Raw genomic sequence first — 25,006 nt, 5'->3', positions numbered from 1 at the left:
CAGGTCATGTCTTCCAAGACAAACTTATTCAAGCTCAGGCCAACACAATATTTCCATGGCTGAAGGTGATAGCCATGGGCAGACATAGCAGCTATATTTTAACTTACAGGTGACACTCAAATGTTCACAAACAATTTCTTCAAAGTGCAGGTCTCTTCTAAGACAAAGATACTAAGTAGAGCTCCACTCACAAGTTCATAATTAAGTTCTTCATTTGATGTAACAGTCCAGAACAGTGGAAAAACCATGTTTCAGGTCCAATATGGACCTATCATCCACCTGATGAAAGGTCCACAAGGGAACGGAAATGTTGTCTTTTCTCTGTTTTTGCTGTCACATTAAATGGAGAACTTCATTATGAACTTGCGAGTAGATCTCTACTTTAGTATTTCTGTCTTAGAGGAGACCTGCACTTTGAAGAAATTCTTTGTCTATGTTGTGTTGGCTGCACAAGCAGGATTCTCCTCGCCCGAAACTGTTTCTCCGCACTTTGGAATTGTACCCAAATGTTCACTACACTGCCAGGGAATGCCACTGTCAATATCCCGCAGCATTTTCTGGCAGCAGGCAATGTTCATTTGACTACATCTATACACATTACCCAAGCGTACATGTCCATGCCACGAATCACAATATCTGCCGTTTTTGCACTGTGTGGTGGAATAGTGTTGTCGATTTAAAGAAAAATAAATGTGTGTAGAATTGTATGGAATAAACATTGTATATGGTGTTATTTTAAAGTGTTTCCTTCTCTCTGGCAGCCAATCTAGCATGTGATAGTACTCCAGGCATGTAATAGCTACATTTATTTTAAATGCTTATTAAAGGTTACATTCAGTGCTGCATATGGTTACAATGCATCACAGCATCTTCTCTTTCAATAAATATACAGAACTAGCTGTGTTTCCTGAAATCTGTGATGCTCAAATAAACAATAATAATTACAGCGTCCGTCGTTTACGCTCTTTTCCTCTTGCAAAATATTGATATTTCTCAAAGTTGATATTGTGCTAAATATTAATTGAAACAAATGGCATTAACGTGTCTTATTAGTAATGAATAATGTTGTGACATGTTTACAATAACACAAAAACATGCATGCACTAACAGATTTTCCAGGAGTTAATGCTGAAACATTATGAAGTGTCATTAATTAGGGAGACAATTTGTCCTGTCGACACAGTCATTATCATTCGGTAGATCTAGGTCAGAATCACCTCATCTATCCAAATAACAGATGATCTTGCTGGATGTGTAAATGATACACATTACTCTGGAGGTGGGTTCATTTAAAGATCACTGTGCAGTATCATTGTAATGTAGCACTTTGTTGAAAAAAAGCCATGGAGGTAGTAAACCAGCGAACTGTCTCCAAACTTTGTGCAAATGTCTTGTAAAGAATACAAATAAAGTATATTTGTTCAACTTGCACACGGTCCTGAAAATATGCCGTTAATTCCAGATTTTAATTTTAACTAATTTTTGCAGCAGGGCTCTGCTTAACAATATTACTAGAAAAAATACCATGTAATCCCCACAACTGTCCCATTTGGAGTAAAAAAGGGAAAACTGTTTGAAATAAAGGTCAAGTATATGGGGTGAAAATGGCTCAAAAGTTAGCCTCTCACGATCTAAAAATATACATTAACTATACAGAAGGAGTTAATGTACCAAAGTAAATAAAAAGGACACGTAGTTTGTGTAAAAATATGAATTGCAACAAATATCCCTTACAATAGGACTAAAGTCCTAGGCATAATCAAAAGACATAGCATCAGTAATGGTAAGGCTTTGGTCCCGCTGCGTCCGGCAGCGCGTGCGGCCGTGTGCGTGTACCTCACCAGCAGGGGTATCCTTCTTGAGCTGGTCCCAGTCCCCCCTCGCTGCACGGCTCACAACGCGCTGTGACGCGTCAGTCGCCAGGGGATGCAAGAAAATTGTGATCCCGAGCGGTGACGCATCACGTGGTGCGCTGATGAGCCTATCAGCGGCGGGGGCGGGAGCGGGAGCTGTCAGAGAGCTTCCTCCACAAGGTAGGGGGTGGTGTGTGTGTTTGTGTATCAGTGTGTGTGTATCAGCGTATCAGCATGTGTATCAGCGTGTGTGAGGAGGGCATTTGTGGGGGAAAAGGGGGAGGGAGAGGAAGCTGCTTACCTTCCAGCAGTCCGCAGCAGCTCCCTCCTGCAGCCCGGGAGACCGAGCCCATTGAGGGAGGGGGGGAGTAGCGGGTCCCTCCACTCAAACCACGTCCCCCACTCAAACCACACCCCCTCCGCTCAAACCACGGCCGCCACTCCCACTCCCTACAGACCGCAGATAGCGGTCTGTGCCTCTCAGCGCGCTGCCTGCATGCAGTGCGGGCGCGCTGACTGAGGGAACGGGGCCGTAGCCTAAGGGGTACGAATAAACAGCAACAAAAGGAGCACAAATTGTATAGAGAAAATGCCTTATCAGTTAAAGAAAAATTATAAAGGCTGCCACTTCAGAAACTCGACATTTCGGGCAAAAAGTGGAGCCCTTTATCAAGAATCGAGAAACTGGTTAGCCTTATTGTAAGATATATTTGTTACAATACATGTTTCAGAATTAACGGGGAGATTTACACCTAGTACTAAGCTTACATCAATAGGCTTTACAATAATTCTCAAACAAACACCTTGAATTGTTTTTTTTGCTCCCTCTGTATATGTATACACATTGCTGCAATCTATAACTATACTTAAGAATATTGATATATTTTCCTTACTGAGCCTCATTGATTGGCTCATTTTGCTCATATTCAATTTGAAAGGCTCCATGCTCTTGACTAGGTTATCACAACCAGCGCATCTGCTCAGTTCTTATTAACCCCTGGGGTGAACACCTTTTTAGTTTCACTGTTGGAGCACTATTGTTTGTTTGTGTGTGTTTTCGCGATTTTTCTCTGTATTTTGGTAGTATGCCTACATTTGAAACTTGAGAAATAAAACCTACGTTTTACTATCTACTAATATTCCTCTACAATACTATTGTTTGGTGAAGTGCATCACGATTGGGATTTATTCTTTGTGTACCTGCTGGTACACTTTCCGCAATACATGTTTTAATACATATTCTTGTACACACTAGACTAGAGGTTGTCCTTTTTATTTACTTTGGTGCATTGGCAGCTTCCGTATACTTAACAATTTCACTGGACCAATTTGTAGACCAAAGTGTCTGTCCATATATTCCATGTTATCTTTGACTTTAGAACTTTTTACAGGTAACTGCGCAGTTATTTGTTTGAATAATATTCCATCCTCTTCTTATTTAACAACCAATAAATGTCATATGTTTAACATATTTCCATGGTCCTACAGTAAAATGTTATTGCTGCATATTGCTTCAAGTAGCTGTTTAGTTGATCAAAGAAAAATAATATATTTACAAAAAAATCACAAAATCATCATCTGTAAATGTTAGTCTCAGGATAATAAAGGTTGTCATGTACAATAGCTGAAAAGTGAGGAAGAGAGCAAAATGTTTGAATGTTGACATTTTCCCAACATGACTTACTAAAACCGTCTCATCATTATAAAATATACTTGATGATCTGTGTCTCTGTGCCTGGTCTGCCAAGTCAGAGGTATCATTAACATCATTTGGTTAACAATCTTTACCAGATGCACAAAACTTTTTGACAAGCGAGCAACATATGATGCAGCTTAGATAAAAAATAATGCAATGCATCAAAATGGTACGCTTTCTGTATGCCTTATAATGAGGCATCTTCAGGGACGTTATAAGGGAAAACTTGTCCTTATTATAAATCGAGTATTATTCTTGTGCGATTATTGTTCTCACTTTCTCAAATAAAATGGTGAATTATTAAAACTCTCATTTTATATAACATGACATAATATTGTTGACTGCATTTTTAATGGCTGACATGAAATGAGTCATTGTATATCTTCTATGCATTGACTGTTCCTTCTCTACACATACTAGAGTCAGAAAATCCACAGAATTTCAAGGGTGCTAGACCATGTTACATTATATTGCTTTTGCAAACTACTTTATTTAAGAGTAAAAATCCAGGAACCCTGGGGCTATCTCTTGCTAAGCCTTGTTTGACCTTCAAAGGAAGAGCAGAGCAATAGGAGTTTGAATCTTGTAAAGGAAGAATAGCTATTTATACCTATTGATTGGTACTTCTGGATATTGTGACACCGGACAGCATAGCTCCTACATTTTACAGTTGATCTTGAAGAGTGCTTTCCCTGTGAAACGTTCTACAGTATGTGCAATTCTACTTTGGGATCAAATAGAGAACCATGATGACATTTAATCCCCACAATACTGCACTGAATTAAGTATTTACAGCATTCACATGTGCACTTAACTGATGCTTTGTAAGATCCAAACATTTATCTTATATTCTGCTGTTTTGTGTCCTTAATAACCAATAATTCCATTTTCTCTAACATTCTCTTTATCTGTAAACTATTAGGGGTGGATTATCATGTGCAGTTCTGTCAGATTGCATGTGCATCCAATTTGTCCATCTATAGTGGTCAAGAATATTCCACAACACAATGACTTCCTTCTACAACTAATGCTAACTATCCACCCACTTCTTTTCCTCTTGTTTAATGTGGCATTTCATCATTTGATTGACCCACACCCCTTTAGGAATTAATAAATAAAAAAATAACAAATACTAAAATGGGTTTTGGGTACCTACAAAAATAAAATTCTTTACAAATGTTTAGCATTTCGTATATAATACAATTATATCAGACTACTTTATCAGTGAGCTATATCCATTGCATGTTTAATGAATACAGACAACAGGGTATATTCTATAAGAAACAGAAGCAAACAGTGCACCGAGTATCAGTATGTTAAGAATATATTATTTCAACAATAAATCGATCATGAACATGGGGCAAAATAGACACAATAAAAACAACAAACGACAATCAATTGTATAAACGCATTGAATTTACAACATCGTTAAAAAATGTGGTGAACGCAGCACAGGAAACGTGGGCTAGATGGCCGACGGGATGAGCAGATGGGGCAGTCTGCAACACAATTAACGCCAGCAAGATGTGAAACTGTCCCGAAATCAACGCGGCTTGCAATTTCTCTGGTATAGACGGGCTACGCAATCTCACATGAGCGTTATGCGTTTTGCACGTCTGTGCTTCATCAGAGGGTTCACGTTTAGAGCCGGGTTGATTATACAGTTGATTGTTGTTTGTTGTTGTGTCTATTTTGCATCATGTTCATAATTGTTTTATTGTTAAAATAATACATTTTTAACATACTGATCCTTGGTGAGCGGTTTTCTTCTGTTTCTTTTGGGTTTGTGAGACAAGATGTAATTGAGGAGCTTTGGGCGTACTCCTGCTGACAGATGCACGGGGAAAACAGTGTCTAATCTCATATCAACATGGGAGAATTTTCAAAACTTTCTCTATATTGTATAAGCCCAGAGATCGCCGATCTGTGCGATCTGACACGGAAGCCCCATTGACGTCAAAGGGGGTGCCTAGTATATCAACAAAAAAGTATTATTACTACTGCACTACTAATGCACTGTACACCTATTATGACTTTAGAAAGGCTGAAACACAGATAAAAGTGCAAGAAGAAAGTACAGGGAAGCACTGTGACTATGAACATCCATATTTAGTCTAAGCAACATGCAAAGAGCAGACAGGGTCAGTGGAGGGCAATCACCATCTAGAAAATGTCTATGCAGAATATTACCTCTGGCCTCCCCTGATCTCTTTATAATTTATAATTATGATGGGGTAGTATCAAAAGTCACATAGTGCCTGAATGTGAATGCAAACCATTGCTGCAATATGCTGAGAGCTACATTGTAGGCATTACAATTATAATTATTTTCATAAAGGTAACTCATCTGCAGCTGACACTGTTGATTTATGTTGTGCATTTACATGGATCCTTAGTCCTTAGACATTTGATTTGGCCCGAGCTAACACCACAAATTCAGTCTCATTGAAACTAAATTAATGTTGTGTGTTTGCATTACAAAGATTGTTTGCTTAGCATTAATCATAAACAAACAACTTACTATGAACTATGAACGCGCCATGTATGGCAGATTTATCCTAATTCAGGAACCCAGCAGCAAATGTTATCATAATACCACAATACTTCTCAATATAAGCCAGCATGGCGAGAAGATAACATCTGTAGCCACAATCACTTGTTAATAGATAGTACAGCTCAGTTAAGTCCGTAGTCTTAAGGGAGCATGTCATTAATGTACAAATGAATAAATTGACAAACCTGTTATTGCATGTAAGGTGGTGCAGTTACAAAGATTTATATGAGGAAACAAATATCTTTATGCTCAATCTTGTTACTAAGATCAGTAGTTGACAGTGGAGACATTTTTCTCAGTTTCACTTCAAAACGTTAGAATTATTTCATTTTCTTCACAGATAACAAGCTAAGAGATTTAACTCTGTGAAAAGGTATATTCTGTCATTGGCGATGTGCCTGCTTTGCCTTTCTAAACAATAATAACTAGTGAAAGCCTGCATCCTGATCAATGTAAGCAGAGAGAGTTGGAGAACCAAAAAAAGAGCATTTATTATTTTGGAACCTAAAATGTATTACACTTATAATCCAAGCTCTTATAATGAATCAGATTTCAGTTTTTCCTGTCAAACTTCACCTTATAAATCACATCAATATGATTTGCTTACAGAGGAGAGAAGCACAAAAGGAAAGGATCTGCCTGGCACCAAATCTTCTTCTTCCTGCCACTGTTCCATGTGAGCTCCAACAACAACAAAACATTGGCAATAATTAGCTTGGTGATGGACAGATCTTTTACAGTCCACAAGCGAGTGAAGATTTTTTTATTTTTTTTAGAAATCTCTAGAAAGCTACAATGTGAAAAACAGCTATGAAATACTAAAATATCGGAAAAAAAGGTTGTTTCTTAATTCAAATAACTAAACGTGCATATAAATATTAAATGCTTAAAAATACACTTATGTAATTATGATTAACGCTTACAGTACAGTTCAGTGTGATAAGGCACCAATGAATCGCAGTAAATATACTAGCAAAACTCTGAACTTCAACTGCTTCTGTGAGCTCATGAGATTCTTACATTCCAATAACTACCCAAACGATACTTTTTTTTAAAGAATATCCTTTGGTAAAATTATTGCATAAGCTTGATATCATGACAAAATATTAACATTACTCAAAATTAGAAGGAAAATGTTCAAACGTAATATAAAATAAAGTATGCATACATTTTATATTAAAAAAAACAAGTTGGAAACTAAAACAATAACTGTAAAACCTAAAAGAATGTAGAAGATATCTCTGTCTATCTAGACGTGTCGTTCCGGTAGGATTAACTCAGCGGGAGTCCCATTAAGAAGGAGGAACCCCCTCTGCGTTAATCTCTTCAGGGCAGCCAGCATTACTGGGCCTGTGGGCATGGGGGAGCTGCAAGTGGGCTCTGTCCATCAGCACTTTCCTCACACCAACAACGAAACTAAATAGACCCAGATCGGTACTCCTAATATGCTCTATCTAATATTCAATTTTTTCCTTGATGATCGGGCTTCATGCAATGCTATACTACTGTATGCCCCAAGTCACTGCATGGTACAGGCTTCAACCAGCATCCCTCTCTTCCTCCCTCCCTCTCTCTTCCTCCGCAGATGCAAAATGGAAGCAGGGGAAGGGAGGCAGAAAATGGCAAAATTCAATGTGAGCGGGATTTCAAAACGAGCTTCATTCTGGCTTTTGCACATAGATTTGGGCTTGCGGTTTGGATTAAACCGAACAGCGGAAGTCCAGGGTGCTTGGGCCAGGGACCTTCCCAGACCACCTAAATTCAAGAGGCCTGAATCAGTCGTCCTTAATTTCTTATCTAATCAGCTTATATTTCTTTAAGCATAGAGTACGTTACAAAGGCCCTGTTTAAAAAAAAAAACTACCCGATATGTCTAAAAATATATATTGTGAGAGTAGATATGGACACATCTTTGTCTATATTGTGAATTATCAATAATGAAAAAATAGTTTCCATATTTATCTCAATCTATTCATTGTTCAATTTTTTTTTTTTTTTTAGGAAAGAGCAATAAAATGTATACATAATAGGAATTGTAGGCCATTCAACATTTTGGCTGATACAGTAGCCTCTTTACATTTTTTTGCATTGTAATATATTACCAGTCATAAAATAATGTTAAAGATATTAGTTAGACTAGCTGCAATTATTTTTATTCAATATGAAATGTTCCTTTCTATATTACCGAATGTCAATATTTCAGTGGTGTGTCACCGAGACTTAATGCCTCATGTGATTTTCTGAAACTATAGTTAACAAAGATGTCACATATTTATTCCAAGTGTATTTTTATTGCCATGGTTTCAAACTCATGGCCAGAGCTGTAAAGAATCACAAACCTTGCCCCCCAATTGACATTTGTGGGAACAATGATATATATGGCTGTATACCCTCCCTCTCATGATGTACAGCCACATTTACTGTACATCATCAAGGGGAAGGAACTACAGCCCTGCTTACAGGGGACACGCATGCAGACACCTCCACCACAAAAAAACTACATTACATTCAAATTCTCTGACAGCAAAAAAAAAACTGAATCTGCCTTTTTAAGACTAATCTGTGAAAATTCATGGCTAAAAGGAACTGGACAATCCGCGTCGGATTTGGATTTAGGCAGAAAATTCACCCCTCTAATCATAATATTGGCTTGCTCTAAAGCCAATAGAAATTGGGAGATGACATCTCTACTTTCTATTGGTGACCTGTTGGGCATTTTTTTATATGTTACACTCTGACACAAATAAAAACTAAAATATCTTGGGATCCATCGTGGTCAGAGGACCATGGATCAGCTCTGACAGACCCCCTCATTCTGGTAGCATAAAAAAAACAGGGACATCTGCTTTAAAGGACTTGAGCCTTAATAAATGTATTTTCCCCTAGGATGGAAGCAGGGGGTCTCCAGAGCAGAACCATGATGATTTCAGAAGCTTCTGCATCACACTGGCCACTAGGATGCCACAAGGGATGACGTTGTGGCTTCCCATTGGTCCACAGGAGCTTTAAACCATCATATTAGATGCCCAGCTGGAGTGACTACCAGGGGCACCTTCTCAGGTATGTAGCTTGGTAAGTAGGGGTTTCCCTGAGCTTAAATCAATGGGGTTCAGCTCCAGATACCCATCTTCATATATGATTTTTTTTTATTCTGGGAGGTAACGCTCCTTTAAGGAAAATTTGAAGCAAAATTTATACGTTTTCTTTTTTTCAATGAATCAAGGCCCTTATTCCCCCATTTTGCTCCATGTGCAGGAGCTTGTGATTTAGGGAGTGTCTTAACAGAAGGAGATAGGGAGGAGTTATAATACATAACACACAGACCATAATGAGATGTATCAAATGATGTGCATCTATTTTTGATTCTATAAAAAAATGCATTTCATTACAAGTGGTGTAAACCTTTCTGGCTAACAACTTGGTGCACATGTAGCAAACTCTTACTTACATTGTATGCCAATTCAAGCATAGGATTATCTATTTAAATACTAAAGATGAGTTAGAAACACAAGAAAGTCATTTCTGAAAATGGCTAAAATTATGTTTTTGATCATTTTGAAAAGCACACAAGTGTTGCAGGGAAGAATGCTCTCAATCATGCCGTCCTGCTGTGCCTGTGTAACAACTGCTGATTCCTCTATCGGCTTCTGTTTAACACCGGAGGCCCGCCGCCACCGAATACTATTTTCCACCGCCTGTCTCTAATACAGGTAAACTTGGAGGAGAGCTGATGTTGATGAGGGGGAGATCTGATGGGGATAAGGGGGAGATCTGATGATGATGAGGGGGATATCTGATGATGATGAGGGGGATATCTGATGATGATGAGGGGGAGATCTGATGATGATGAGGGGGAGATCTGATGATGATGATGATGATGATGATGATGATGATGATGATGATGATGATGATGATGATGATGATGATGATGATGATGATGATGATGATGATGATGATGAGAGCTGCTGGTGATGAGGGGGAGAGCTGATGAGGAGGAGGAGGAGGAGACATGGTGGTGAGGATGAGGAGGGGGAGAGATGATGAGGACGAGAGATGATGAGGAGGAGGTGAAAGATGATGAGAAGGAGGAGGAGGAAGGGGAGAGATGAAAAGAAGGTGGAGGGAGAGAGATTATGATGATGAGGATGAGGAGGATGAGGATGAGGATGAGGATGAGGATGAGGATGATGATGATGATGATGATGATGATGATGATGATGATGAAGAGTAGGTGGAGGGGTAGAGATAATGAGGAAGAGGGGGAGAGATGATGATGATGAGGAGGAGAGGGAGAGATAATAATGAGGAGCAGGAGAGATGATGAGGGAGGATGATCAGCAGGAATGGGGAGAGAGGGGAGGGATGAAGAGAGAGAGGATCAGGGAGAGGGAGAAAAAAACGTCTAGCTACGCCACTGCTCTCAAAAATTACCTGAGTGCTGTTGAAAGTTGGCCTTTCCATACCACAGTTAGCCTGTAAAGGCATAATTTACCCATCCATTTGTTGCTTTCTTCCAAATAAAAATTTGCTATAATTCACTCCTCCGGTCTAAGAAACCTATTACACACTCTGCATGGTATCCGGTACATCAGCATGGATGGATTGTCAATAAGCCTTAAACATGTATTTTAAAGCCAAAAAAGAAATCCAATTTTCAGTGCTAAAGTATCTTTGATGATTCAGTTATTTTTGGTTATCTGGGTATATGTGTAAGTTATATGTGTGCTGTTTTCACTACAGGAATCTCCTGTAAGGAGAAGGAAAAGAGTGTTGCTCAGGCAACCAGACAAATACGAAAAAATGAACAGATGAGACACATTACAAATCTTGAAGTAGACTCAATGAATCCATCAGAATGCATGATTAAGGTTTAATATGTAATCTTCATAAAGGCCTGTCTTCTCCGATTTTAAAGAAGCAGACTGCTGCATTTCCATCAAGCCGGAAGTTAAAACAAAGTTTCTCAGAATGTGTGATCTGAAAAAGCTAACTTATACTGATCATGGTGTTACTAAAAACTACTCCAAAGGGGCAAAAATATATTATGAATGTGCAAGGTCCAGTCTGTATATTAATACAGGGGCAAATTTTGACTTCAGGCACCCATTTCAAATTTGACCCAATTACGCCTCTTAAAATTCTGCCATAAGGACAGTAATGTAAAAGGAATGAATACATTAATAAAAAAAGAACAAACAAACAATTACAATAAAAAATGATCTGTACTCTTACACAGTTAAGTACAGTCTGAGCAGAAACGTAAGAAGATCTTAAATGTTAACTGTCCAATAAATTAATTCTCATTAAGAAAACTATCATTCGCATAAAAACACAACTGTTTCAATAAACATAGCAAGCCACAAAAGTTACAAAAGACGGACTAGATACAAAAGAATTCATACTGTTGATCAGCTAAAATTCCTGAATCAGCACTTATCAATTAAAAGCCAACAAATCTGCATACTCTCATAAGACCTTGAACTTCTAGGAATGGCGCCAAATAAGATATCAAATCATTTACTAAAAGCTTTCTACTGAAACTTGTTGCACTAACATTAGAAACATGAAATGAAGATTCAAAGGCAAAAGTATTTCATATAATAATTATATATGAATAGCTGTATTAGTAAAAAAAAGAAAAAAGTTGTCCATTTACTTGATTGGAAAACTTCATAGCAGCATTGAGCGTTAAAAATATCAAATTAAATATGGTCCTTAATTCTTTTGGGGAAATATATATACAAGAAGGAAACTGACTATATGTGTATATATATATATATATATATATATATATATATATATATATATATATACCCCTAGCTATCGGTTTCCCGGCCCTGGCACATAAGTCCTGGTAAGTGCAGGCAGTGTTAGTGTTAAATCCTTCCTCATGAGCCAGCATGAGAGTCAGGTGCAGGTGCAGGCTAGTGGCCGTTGAAAGCATCATGCCAGGGGGGTTGTTATAGGTGCCAGCACCATGGGGGTGATGCCTGTTTCACCCTCAGACCTGCCCAGTTTTGGTGCATAGTCACTAAACCCTCCCCCCAGGTATATAAGGCTGCGCTTATAGTGCGGGCGATGGCGACAGCAACGTCGCGTCAAAACAAATGCATTGCCGCATTGCCGACGGTGCGACAGCTTGGGGACTTTAATATTGTTTGTGCTTTAGCGCTGGGGACTTTAATATTGTTTGTGTACAGCTTGGTCGCAATCGCTGGAAGTCATCTCAATTTGATTTTTCCAGCATTGCCGTCGCGTCGCCGGCACTATAAGCGTAGCCTAAGATGCTTCCTTCCTAAATTATAGTTAGAAATTCCAGGATGTAGCCTGTTCCATAGTATGTATGTATGTATGTATGTATGTATGTATGTCTTTATTTATATAGGGCCATTAATGTACATAGCGCTTCACACTAGTAATATACGTGACAATCATATAAATAACAAATAATACAAATAAAAGACCTTGGGAATAAGTGCTTCAGACATAAAAGTAACATTTTGGAAGAGGAGTCACTGCTCCGAAGAGCTTACAATCTAATTGGTAGGTAGGAAGAACGTACAGAAAAAGTAGGACGGCATTCTGGTAAGTGTGTCTGCAGAGGGCCAAACTTTATATCTCTTGTGTACAGTATTAGCCACGGTGCTACTCATATGCTTCTTTAAGCAAGTGTGTCTTAAGGTGGGTCTTAAAGGTGGATAGAGAGGGTGCTAGTCAGGTATTGAGGGGAAGGGCATTCCAGAGGTGTGGGGCAGTCAGTGAGAAAGGTTTAAAGCGGAAGAGGGCATTAGATACAAAGGGGGTAGAGAGAAGACATCCTTGAGCAGAACGCAAGAGTTGGAATGGTGCATAGCGAGAAATTAGGGCTGAGATGTAAGGAGGGGCAGAAGATTGTAAAGCTTTAAAAGTGAGGAGGAGAATTGAGCGCGAGATGTGGGATTTGATAGGAGAGTGATTTCATCAGGGGAGACGCTGAGACAGATCTAGGAAAGACTAGAGTGATTCTGGCAGCAGCGTTTAGGATAGATTGTAGGGGAGACAGTTGAGAGGCAGGAAGGCTGGACAGCAGGAGGTTACAGTAATCGAGATGGGAGAGAACGAGGGCCTGAGTCAGAGTTTTAGCAGTCGAGCAACAGAAGAAAGGGTGAATCTTTGTAATATTGCATAGGAAAATGCCGTTTTAGATACGTTTTGAATGTGAGAGGAAAATGTGAGAGAGGAGTCGAGTGTGACCCCTTGGCAGCGTGCTTGGGCTACTGGGTGAATGATAGTACTTCCAACAGTAATATGGAAGGAGGTAGTAGGGCCAGGTTTGTGAGGAAGTATGAGGAGCTCTGTTTTTGCCATGTTAAGTTTAAGTCAGTGGAGGGCCATCCAGGATGTTACCGCAGAGAGACATTCAGAAACTTTGGTCTGTACAGCAGGTGTAAGGTCAGGGGCTGAAAAGTAAATTTGTGTGTCGTCAGCATAGAGGTGATATTTAAACCCAAGAGATGGGATTAGGTCACCTAGAGAGAGTGTGTGCAGAGAAAAGAGAAGAGGTCCCAGGACAGAGCCGTGGGGTACCCCCACAGAGAGATCGATGAGGAGGAGGTGTTAGCAGAAAAGACACTGGAAGTACGATGGGCGAGGTAAGAGGAGATCCAGGATAGAGCTTTGTTAAGAATACCAAGAGTATTATTTATTTATTTATTTATAAAATGTTTTACCAGGAAGTAATACATTGAGAGTTACCTCTCGTTTTCAAGTATGTCCTGGGCATAGTTAATATGATAAATATTACATGGTTACAAATACAGTTTCATAAAAGAACAGGGTATACATTATATACAATACATTGCATGCAGTTAGAGAAGATGTACAGTATATTACATAAGCCTATAACAGTTACAGACCAGAATAAAATGTGAGACAGCCTTAGTTTTGAAAGAACTTAAACTAGTGGTGGATGTGAGAGTCTCAGGTAGATTGTTCCAGTTTTGGGGTGCACGGTAAGAGAAGGAGGAGAGGCCGGATACTTTGTTGAGCCTTGGGACCATGAACAGTCTTTGGAGTCAGATCTCGGATGATAAGTGCTGCATGTGGTAGGGGTGAGGAGCTTGTTCAGATAGGTGGGTAGCTTGCCCAGAAAGTAGTTGAAGACAAGACAGGAAAGGTGAACTTTGCGCCTAGACTCGAGTGATGACCAATCTAGTTCTTTGAGCATTTCGCAGTGATGTGTGTTGTAGTTGCATTGGGGAACGAAACGACAAATTGATTGTAGAGGGTGTCAAGTTTGCCAAGATTGGTTTGGGGTGCCGAGCCATATACTATGTCTCCATAGTCGATAATTGGCATTAGCATCTGCTGTGCAATACGCTTTCTGACCAGCAGGCTTAGGGAGGATTTCTTCCTGTAAAGTACACCTAGTTTGGCATAGGTTTTGGATGTCAGGGTATTAATGTGCATTCCTAATGTTAAGTGGGAGTCAAACCATATGCCCAGGTATTTAAAACTAGTAACAGGAGTTAGGGTGGTGTTAGCGTTGGTTCAGATTTGGAGCTCAGTCACTGGAAGCTTTAAAAATGTAGTCTTGGTCCCAAATAAAATTATTACAGACTTGTCAGTGTTTAAAAACAGTTTGTTTTGGGAAATCCAGTTTTTGAGTCTCAAAAATTCAGACTGAAGTATGTGTTGACGGTCAAAGAGGCTATGGCTGTGTGCATATAGGATTGTGTCATCTGCATTCATGTGTATTGAGGCTTACTTACAAGCTGCGGGAAGATCATTGATGAACACTGAGAAGAGTAGGGGCCCCAGAACAGAGCCTTGCGGGATGCCACAGGTGATATGCAGAGGTTTGGATTTAGAGCCCGAGATGGACACATGTTGGGATCTACCTGATAGGTAGGACTGAAATGTGAGAATAAGTTTGGAGAATGTGAAGGAGAAGAGGGTGGTCCATGGTGTCAAATGCTGCAGAGAGGTTGAGTAATATGAGCAGAGTCTAATGACCTCTGTCTTTGGCAGCATGGAGGTCATTAGTTATTTTAGTGAGGGCTGTTTCCGTGGAGTGAGCAGTGCGGAAGACAGATTGTAGAGGGTCTAGGAGAAAATAGGTGTTGAGAAAATGCGAGCGAGAGAATACAAGACTTTCAAGTAGTTTATAGGCCAAAGGCAGGAGGGAGACAGGTTGATAGTTAGAAAGACAGGTAGGGTCAAGCTTGCTGTTTTTGAGTAATGGTATAACTATTGCGTGGTGGAAGGAGGAGGGAAAGGTTCCAGAATAGAGGGAGGAGTTAAAAATGTGTGTGACCATAGGGATTATAGTAGGATTTCACCTTTTCCTTAAAATAGTCAGCAAAGTCCTGAGGTCAGATGGAAGAAGAAGAGGCGAGTGAGGGTGGTTTGAGTAGAGAGTCAAAGACAGAGAAGAGTTGACGTGTATTTGACTCAGTACTGGGAACCGGGGTGACAGGGACCCGCTGTAACGCGCGTGTCCCCCGATCCCTTACACATTCATAGTAAGTGAGGTGGTTCTACCTCACCCCATCAAGGGGTGACATGGTGATGACTAGCCCCAACGGCCTCAAGCCTTTTGGAGGCCTAGTCAAGGACAAAGCAACCATAGGTTGCAACGGAAGGTGTTCATCTGTAGGGTGTGACAAAGTACCTCTCTTGCGTGGGAGATGGAATCTGCTGGCCTGCCAATAAATGGTACAAAGTTTCCTGTTTCCGTCTATTTACTGGAAAGAGGTTCCTGTGGGGTCCACTCTCTGCCATAATAGATCCCCACAGGATGCAGGAGCTGCACCAGATGAGTTTCCTTGCCATTCCCCATACCAACACGGATACTTAGGCTTCTTGACAGACAACAGGTGAGCCAATACAGCACCAAAATACATTCGCAAACAGCCAGACCTCTCTTAGAGTGGTGGAAGAGGTGTTACATATATAATGGTATTAATTATGATCAAGATCTAAATTTGGAAAACAGGAACGTTGATATTTTGAATTAGAATTCTCAAACAAACTAGAAGTGTATTCCAGCTAATGAGCACACTAACAACAAACATTTTATATTATTTCAAAACTTTTGTTAAAGCTAAAATGATGATAGAATTTTCTTCTGAATTCCTTCAACTCATGCATTGTGTGTCCTCCTGTTTCCTGGGAGTTCAGGGCACTACACCTTGGCCCTGAAGTTTCTTTCCTTGATACAGGACAAAAGACTGTGAAGCATTATGGAATTCTTTATTTTCTGCTGACTTCTGATTGATTGTGATTGTACGGTTTCTTTTCTTCTTGTGTTTACAAGTAAATATACAGCTGTAGCCAAGGCAATAGCAACCAATGGCATGCTCCTGCAGTAGAAATGATTAAATATCCCCATCCACTTCTCGCTTGGGGCTCAAAACAATGGATGCTTCTCCTGCTGGTACGGTGTGTATGTCCCACAGCAGCGCGCCACAGGTTGCAATAATGTTGGCTACATCTGTATTTACGCTTGAAAAACCCATTCATTTAATATGAAGTAAGAAAGTATATAGGAAAAACAGAAGATCAGAAAGTGCAACCTGTCTGAAAAATACTAACGTTGTATAACAGTCAAAGAAACAAGTGTGTAAATTGAAGGAGTATGAAGTTTTCCTCTAGATACCCCAATGTTAATCCTTTCAAGCTCATGTTTGTTTCTGAAGAAAATCACCAGTGGTCCTAGGGCTATCGCAAGTAATTTGAAAATCTGTGAAGGAGTGAGGTTAGCAAGTACCCTGCTCTTGGGTTCTAACATATAATTGTAATGGCTATTTCACAATTACTTTCAACTCTCTTTCTGTAGCTGAGGTCTGATAGATTGTTCACCTTTTTTTTTGCATGGTTTGTTTCTGCATGTGCAATCATTTTCTAATATACAGATGCAGCGGCTGTTATTCGAACATATTACGGAGCCGTTTTCGTGTGCTCTGCTGTACTCCACGCGGCCAATCACGCGGTTGCTTTGTTTGAATGTCATGGATCCCGATTTCTTCGAGTGCAATTCTTCGCATTTCCGTGGCAGGAAAGAATGAATTGTAATGTGTACAGTACAGTACTGGGTCAATTTGCAGGTGATTAAAAACCAGAACACTAAAATGCAATTTTCTGCACTTGATAAAAACTAGTCAACACGCGGTAATGATGCGTCATGACATGGGTATTCTGAGGTATACAACGCGTGATGCGTTTGAATAACGGCCGCTGCATCTGTAATATGACTATAATAAACTATTTTATTACAACATGTTTGCACACTTTGTTTTAGTGTTAGCTACTTTTCCATTTTCATATGATACTCCATGTAGACCAATAGTTAGTGATTCCCTCTCTGCAATCAGGGCCATCTTAATGGTGGTGCTATCGGTGCAAATATACCTAGCTCCACAGTTACAGATACCCCGCGCTCTTCCCCGGTCCAACCTCCATAATCACAGTGCAAATTTCAGACAGGTCTGCAACCCTGCCCTTAACTATTATCACCTACGATACAGCGCTTCCACTACAGGAAGGGATTCTGGGAAATGACATGCAAATGAGCAAACAGTGCCACCTTTTGTTGCAAGCCCACATTACATGGAAACGCTGTATTCTAGGTGATAACAGTGAAAAGCAGGGTTGTAGATTTGTCTGAGACATGTGAATATGCTCACAAGTAATATTTTTATATGCTATATGCTATACGGTGGTTGGTTTTAGTCACCTTTTCACTCACCATAACCTTAATAATGTGTGGTGATGACCTACTCATGTCTCATACAAGCAAAGTCAGTACAACCAACCTCACACTGATGACTCACAAGGTTGAAACAGTCTGTCTGTGAGTGGGTTAACTGGCTTTGCATCTCATCCCAGGCTATGTTTAAAAGCTGTGTTTAAAGCAGCATGCATTGGCTTAAGGGTGTCCATATAATGTGTGCTTGCGACAAAAGGTGGCACTGTGCTCATTTGCATGTTATTTCCCAGAATCCCGTGCTGCAGTGGAAGCACTGTATGCTAGGTGATAACGGTGAACAGCAAGGTTGCAGACCTGTCCGAGACATGTGAATGTGCTCACAAGTAATATTTGTATTATATATATATATATATATATATATATATATATATATATATATATATATATATATATATTCTGTATATATTGTAACGTTAACCCATATTGCTGCTTTGCCCCAATCATGTACTTCGCAGATACTCACAAAAAGTATACCATTCATTTTCTAAAGAAAGTGTTTGGATGAATCATGAACTTACCTGCATGGAAATCTACTCCAACTGCAAATGAGGTTCCAGATATAGGCATCAAAGCATCCATTCTATCACTTGGATCAAGTGGAATTCCTCTAATGCCTTCATGTACCGAATACATAAGAAATGACTCTATACCTGCAATAAGAAAAGAATGGTCATCTAGATCAGGGGTGCTCAACTCCAGTTCTCAAAACCCCCAACAGGTCAGGTTTGAAGGATATACCAGCTCAATTAGTGGCTTGAGCCACCAGTGCTGAAGCAGGGATATCCTGAAAACCTGACTCGTTGAGGGGTTTTGAGGACTGGAGTTGTCCATCACTGATCTAGATATTAAGTGGTAAAAAAAATATTGTATAACATTTAATTTCATGCAGAATGATTGAATGTGTGCTTAATTGTACCTCTTTCTTCATTTATAAAAGCAGCAAGTAACTTTGTTTCTTCTTTCAAACTTGGTACATGTTGCAGATTCCTGTCAGGTGTCATGTTTTTTTTAAATTTCATGCAGATTCATAACCAAGTAAGTTTATGTCACTAATAATAATAATAACAAGTTCTTGTATATCGCTGCTAGTTTTACAGAGACATTTTGCAGTCACAGGTCCCTGCCCTGTGGAGCTTACAATCTTGGTGCTTGAGGCACAGGGAGATAAAGTGACTTGCCCAAGGGCACAAGGAGCCGACACTGGGAATTGAACCAGGCTACGCTGCTTCAAACTCAGTGCCAGAGTCAGTGTCTTTACTCACTGAGCCGCTCCTTCTCTTTTTTTAAAGTAAAGGCTAAGGAAAAAATTATAACAGATACAAAATTTGTTGCCTCCATTTTTAGTATGAGCATCCTGCTCGAGTTGGCTCTCTCCAAATGATGACACACACATTTGGAGCAAAGTGCTTTGATTCATTTGTGTCATAAAAAGCAAGATAAAATGTCTTCCTTTGTGCTCCGAATTTACCTGGATTCATATGCCACAATTAAATTGTTCTTCGGGCGTACTGTACAATCGTTAGAGCTTTGTCAGAAAGAAAATCTATAAACTGTTTGTGTTAACCCACCATCAACAGTTATTAACTAGCTATATTTTATGATGGTCAGGCAAGGAGAGCTGTGACATGCATCAGAATGATGTTTAGGAAGAGGATATATATTTTCGCTCCAAACCAAAAATCATAGTGCGACTTGGCATTATCACGTGAGAAGAAAATCCATGCTGGTGCTGTCCCAAGTAGTAATACAACTTGAGTTAATATAAGCCACCTCCAAACATGTTTGGGGTGGAGAAAAGAAACTATGAGGCTCTGGCACCATGTAATGAATGATGATTCTACAAATGGTGCCTCAGGGGGAGAGGGAGGAAGTGGTATAGAAATGTAATATGTGAGGATGAGATGTAATAAATATATCAATATATATTGTCCTCACATACCCCAGTCTTCCCTGAAGAAAATAGTCACTCCACAATAAACCACACAGGTCATAAACAGCAGCGGTAGGAGGATATTATAATAACTGCCTCTGTCTAGTAGGGCTAGATAGTAAACACCCTAGATGGTGTAGATAGGCTGGTTGTAGCCTGATAGAGTGGATACTAAAGGCTGATAACAGCCATGCAAATAATAGTTCCACTATAGGTAGTGACTGATGCCAGCAAATTCCTGATACGCAACGCAGATAAAATATAAGTAGGTAACATAAATTAGACTACTATGTAGCTAGGATAAAATACTGTAGAGTGGAGACCCTGAATACATTGTATGCATAGTTCACAGATACAGGGAATCCATTCAAACAGTATGACAGTGGTATTACTAAATATCTGAATACCAGAGTCATATGAGCGCAGTGTGTGATGCAAGGTACTGCTGCTCAGGTATTCTGTGAAGGCAGTGGTCTAAGTAGCTATTATACTGTATATAGAATATACAGAGTGTCGTGCAGGGAGATAGCTATACAAGCAGATGGAGTGAGGTAAGTATAATGTAGTTGGCAACTGGTTCATGAGGGGAGTGTCCGGTCATAGTTCACACTCACGCTGCTAGCATAATTAATTACTGCCAGGTTCAAAGCACATAATAGCTGCAACGGACACTACACTACAGGTGGCCACCTTGAGAAAGCGTCAGAGTGACGCGAAACGATCGTCGGTGGTGGGCGTTTCTCTGTGACGTCACTGGTCAGCGTGCAGGCACGATCATGGCGGTCTCCCTTGTCTCTTCTAAACGGGGAATCGCCACTTTAAAGCAATAGGTATCTAGCTAGTGTCCCATCCGGCTTTTTAACGTTATGTGGTGTTCATGAATACACCACGCCGGATGGGTACCTGTAGTGCTAGCAGCGTGAGTGTGAACTATGACCGGACACTCCCCTCATGAACCAGTTGCCAACTACATTATACTTACCTCACTCCATCTGCTTGTATAGCTATCTCCCTGCACGACACTCTGTATATTCTATATACAGTATAATAGCTACTTAGACCACTGCCTTCACAGAATACCTGAGCAGCAGTGCCTTGCATCACACACTGCGCTCATATGACTCTGGAATTCAGATATTTAGTAATACCACTGTCATACTGTTTGAATGGATTCCCTGTATCTGTGAACTATGCATACAATGTATTCAGGGTCTCCACTCTACAGTATTTTATCCTAGCTACATAGTTGTCTAATTTATGTTAACTACTTATATTTTATCTGCGTTGCGTATCAGGAATTTGCTGGCATCAGTCACTACCTATAGTTTAACTATTATTTGCATGGCTGTTATCAGCCTTTAGTATTCACTCTATCAGGCTACAACCAGCCTATCTACACCATCTAGGGTGTTTACTATCTAGCCCTACTAGACAGAGGCAGTTATTATAATATCCTCCTACCGCTGCTGTTTATGACCTGTGTGGTTTATTGTGGAGTGACTATTTTCTTCAGGGAAGACTGGGGTATGTGAGGACAATATATATTGATATATTTATTACATCTCATCCTCACATATTACATTTCTATACCACTTCCTCCCTCTCCCCCTGAGGCACCATTTGTAGTATCATCATTCATTACATGGTGCCAGAGCCTCATAGTTCCTTTTCTCCACCCCAAACATGTTTGGAGGTGGCTTATATTAACCTATTTTTTGGATTTAATACTATTTTAACCATTAAACTTTAGCGTTGCGTGTTTTTGTGAGTATTCTTTATTTTTTTTTATTTTTTTTTGTATACACCCATTATAATTATCAGTTATTGACTTCACAGATTAACAACAGTGTATGCAAGAAAAAGTGTATGACTTACAATGTTAAAAACAAGGTGGAAGTCAGAACCGGGAGAGACGGATGCTGCTGGAATCACGTGGGGTGACTGGGTGCGATTTCATTGGTGGAGATCAGACTGGGAAAAGAGAGGCTACAAACTCAGCTGGTGGAGCGAGCGAACCGGACCCCCAACAAATCACTCCAGCAGCATCCATCTCTCCCGGTTCTTCCTTACACCTTATTTTTAACATTGTAAGTCATACACTTTTTCTTGTATACACTGTTGTTGTTAATCTGTGTAGTCCTTTTTAGGACTCCTTTAAATACATTTATTTTACTCGTTCTCAGTGCGCTGTCTGTTTCTTCTTGTACCTGGCATTATGTTTTTTTCTAAATGTTATTACCGGAAAGCCTGGTGTGTTAGAGATGGTATTGACAGTCGCAGCAGTAAGGGACACTTGCATTTTTGGCATGTACTGTATGTATATATATATATATATATATATATATATATATATATATATATATATATATATATATATATATATATTTATATATATATATATATATCAAATAAAAAGATCACTAGCTTCATTTGCTATATGCAATATGGTGGAGGTTTCTTGTTGCCTTTTTCGCCCATCTTCTTTCTTGTGTCTCAACTGATGGACTGAAATGGATAACATCACCATGATATATAATATCATAAACATTTTTTTATATGAAATCAGCTTTCCACGTTCCAGAGGAACAAGAAAATCTCCAACAAATTGGTTTGGCTAATGGGACTAAGGACCAGTATACAGTGCACCCACTGATCAGGCACCAGTAAGCCCAAATATTTGCTAGTATTGACAAAATAAAAGTATATACCTTGACAGGACATACGATTTTTTCTAAGGTTATAGCCAACCGTGCACATGCACGTTCGAGTAGTTTCAGAGGTTGGTAAACATAGTTGGGAACATCCACCATTGTTTAACTGACAGCCATTGCTTCCTACAAGTTACATGAGAAAACACAGGGATGAATTAAAGGTGAGAACTCATAATCAATTAAACATAATACAAAAATCAAATGCTTTTAGTGTAAACTTAGCCCTAATCTTTTTTCAGGTTGGCATCTCATTTTACCCAATAGAGAAAATATTACACTACATATTTTGACTTTAGTGAGATATATTCAGAGAAGCACAACAGCATCATATAAAACAGACATTTTTATTTATAAATCAACTGACAATTAAAGATGTATAATACACTAAGTGAATAAACACAACGCAAAGATCTGGATTTCAACACAGAGACTAATAAGGCTCTCAATATTTGTGCGGGATCATTGTCTCGTCAAAGACAATGTAACGCTGAGCGGTCAATCTGTGACCACAATGCATTTCCCAACCCCTCACTTCATCAGGGAGTCCAGAACTGAGCAATACATCACATAGCTTTATGTTGTCTATGATAAGCTGATGATTTCACACACAGATCAAAATAAAGCTGATCTTTATTGATCTTGCTATGTGGAGATCTGGACCGTCTTGTTGTGTTTATCTATATACAATACATTGATTTAGAAATATAAATGTTTGATTGATAGGACTCTGGATTTCCTTTTTTTTATTTGTTTGGAGCTATACACACACAATGTAGAAATACTGAGATACAGAAACACAGAACATTATGGCGTTTATAGACCATTGGACTCACTCATATACTGCAGCTACCATATTTTTTCAGTGACTTCTATTCTTTATTTCCTGATGCCTTGGCATTGCGCTTATTTACATTTTTACCGTTCCTGCCTCCACTAATCAAAGAGAGCTTTTACAAGGAGATAGATTTTGTAATATTTCTCAGACTTCACAATGGTTCAGATACATTTTCCTATTCACAATACACATAGCCAGCGTCTACTTGAATAACGAGATGTCTCACAATCCTCTTGTGATCTATGTCAAAATGACTAATGAAGTGGCTAATTGTACTTGGGAATCCAAAAGAGGTAGCAATGTAAGCACCTTAAACACCACTAAACTGCACATTTTTCATACTAATGGAGCTTTTAAGGTACCTGCAGTGTTACTGTTAATGGGATTGTCTTTTATATTGATGATTTTGCCAATATATTCTTGAGGTGAAGGTAGTAATTTTGCCGTATTTAAATTCACCCACATTTGTCCTAAGGAATAACAAGTAGGAATGTGTCTTTAATTCTGAATTCACAGATCACAAAATACTCTTCGAAAGTTATGACGGATTCTTTAAAAGATTAAGGATTGGAGAATATAACAGTAACAAAAGTGACCGTCTAACCCTGGGTGTAATACTATTGTGAAAAAGCCTTAAGCAAAGATATGCATAGAATAAATTTTTGATTGGCGATGTATTCTTATTGTTACAGTACCATGCTCTATAAATAGATACCTAGCTTGTGTGTACTACATACAGTTTACTACAGATCCACCCTGAAAGCATTATTTAAAAAAAAAAACAATCTTATTAACTTCAGGTTATGTTTAATGTTTTATGGTGAATAACTATTTCAACTACTTTAAACAAAAAGAGAGAAAGGATCCCTCCTTTGATACACTCAATACCAGCGAATAGACTATAAAACTTAGACTTTACTCAAATAATGATTAAAAAGATATTGGGATGGTATATCAAAAAACATGAACAAAGAAAACACTGATAAACTTTAAAAATACATAAAGCCCTACACATACATAGCAGTGTATCCCAAAATTACAGCAGAACTTATGTCAACAATGTTACAAGTAAATACTTGAAAAAAGAGCTAAAGTGTTGCCAGCATATTGATACCAGATATACACTGTAGCTCTAGTGCGGGCAGACAGTCTCATTTGGAGCCAGACTAGTGGTTAATAATCACCATGATTTATGTAGTTCTAAATAGATCACAGAATATCCAGAATGCTCTTGCTTAAGTTTATACTGATATCTAATGAATTAGAGTCTACTGCATTTAGGAGCCTGTCAAAAAAAAAAAAACTCACACAAGTAGAGTGTCTCATGCACCAGTATCACTTTAAATAGATTAAATAGATTGTATCTAAATTCGAGAAGGTATGTTAGCCAGTGCAGGCAGGGGGGTGCAGAGGAAAAAGTTTGCTCACCCCTGCCCTAGACTAATATCAGAGTCTATATTTACACCATTTAGCAGATGCCACGTGGAGATCTTCAAATAATGCCCCACTAACAAAGTAGTCAATATCCCCCCCGTATAGCACAAAGATGGGTGGGTAGCTGTGTGGGCCCTTTCTTCCATGTAGTAACAAAGGTGGTATGATACCTTTTATTGGACCAACAAGTAGTTGAAATATTTTGAGCTTTCAAACCTCTCAGGGTCATTCATCGGGTTTACTA

General features: G+C 39.2%; 1 protein-coding gene across 1 annotated transcript in view; it reads right to left on the bottom strand.

Moving 5' to 3' along the window:
• The window catches only part of LRP1B (LDL receptor related protein 1B), a 1,102,312-nt gene that overhangs the window by 318,987 nt on the left and 758,319 nt on the right, over nt 1-25,006 (bottom strand). The window contains exons 34-35 of the mRNA XM_075610066.1: nt 22,491-22,616; nt 18,371-18,502 (exon numbers count right to left, since the gene is read on the bottom strand). Of these exons, the coding sequence (XP_075466181.1) occupies nt 18,371-18,502; nt 22,491-22,616 (258 nt within the window). The remainder of the gene's footprint in view (nt 1-18,370; nt 18,503-22,490; nt 22,617-25,006) is intronic.

Source organism: Ascaphus truei, chromosome 7 (genome assembly GCF_040206685.1).
Source record: "Ascaphus truei isolate aAscTru1 chromosome 7, aAscTru1.hap1, whole genome shotgun sequence".
Lineage (NCBI taxonomy): Eukaryota > Metazoa > Chordata > Amphibia > Anura > Ascaphidae > Ascaphus > Ascaphus truei.
Note: the sequence above shows the minus strand (reverse complement) of the source record. Positions and strands in the feature narration are given on the sequence as shown.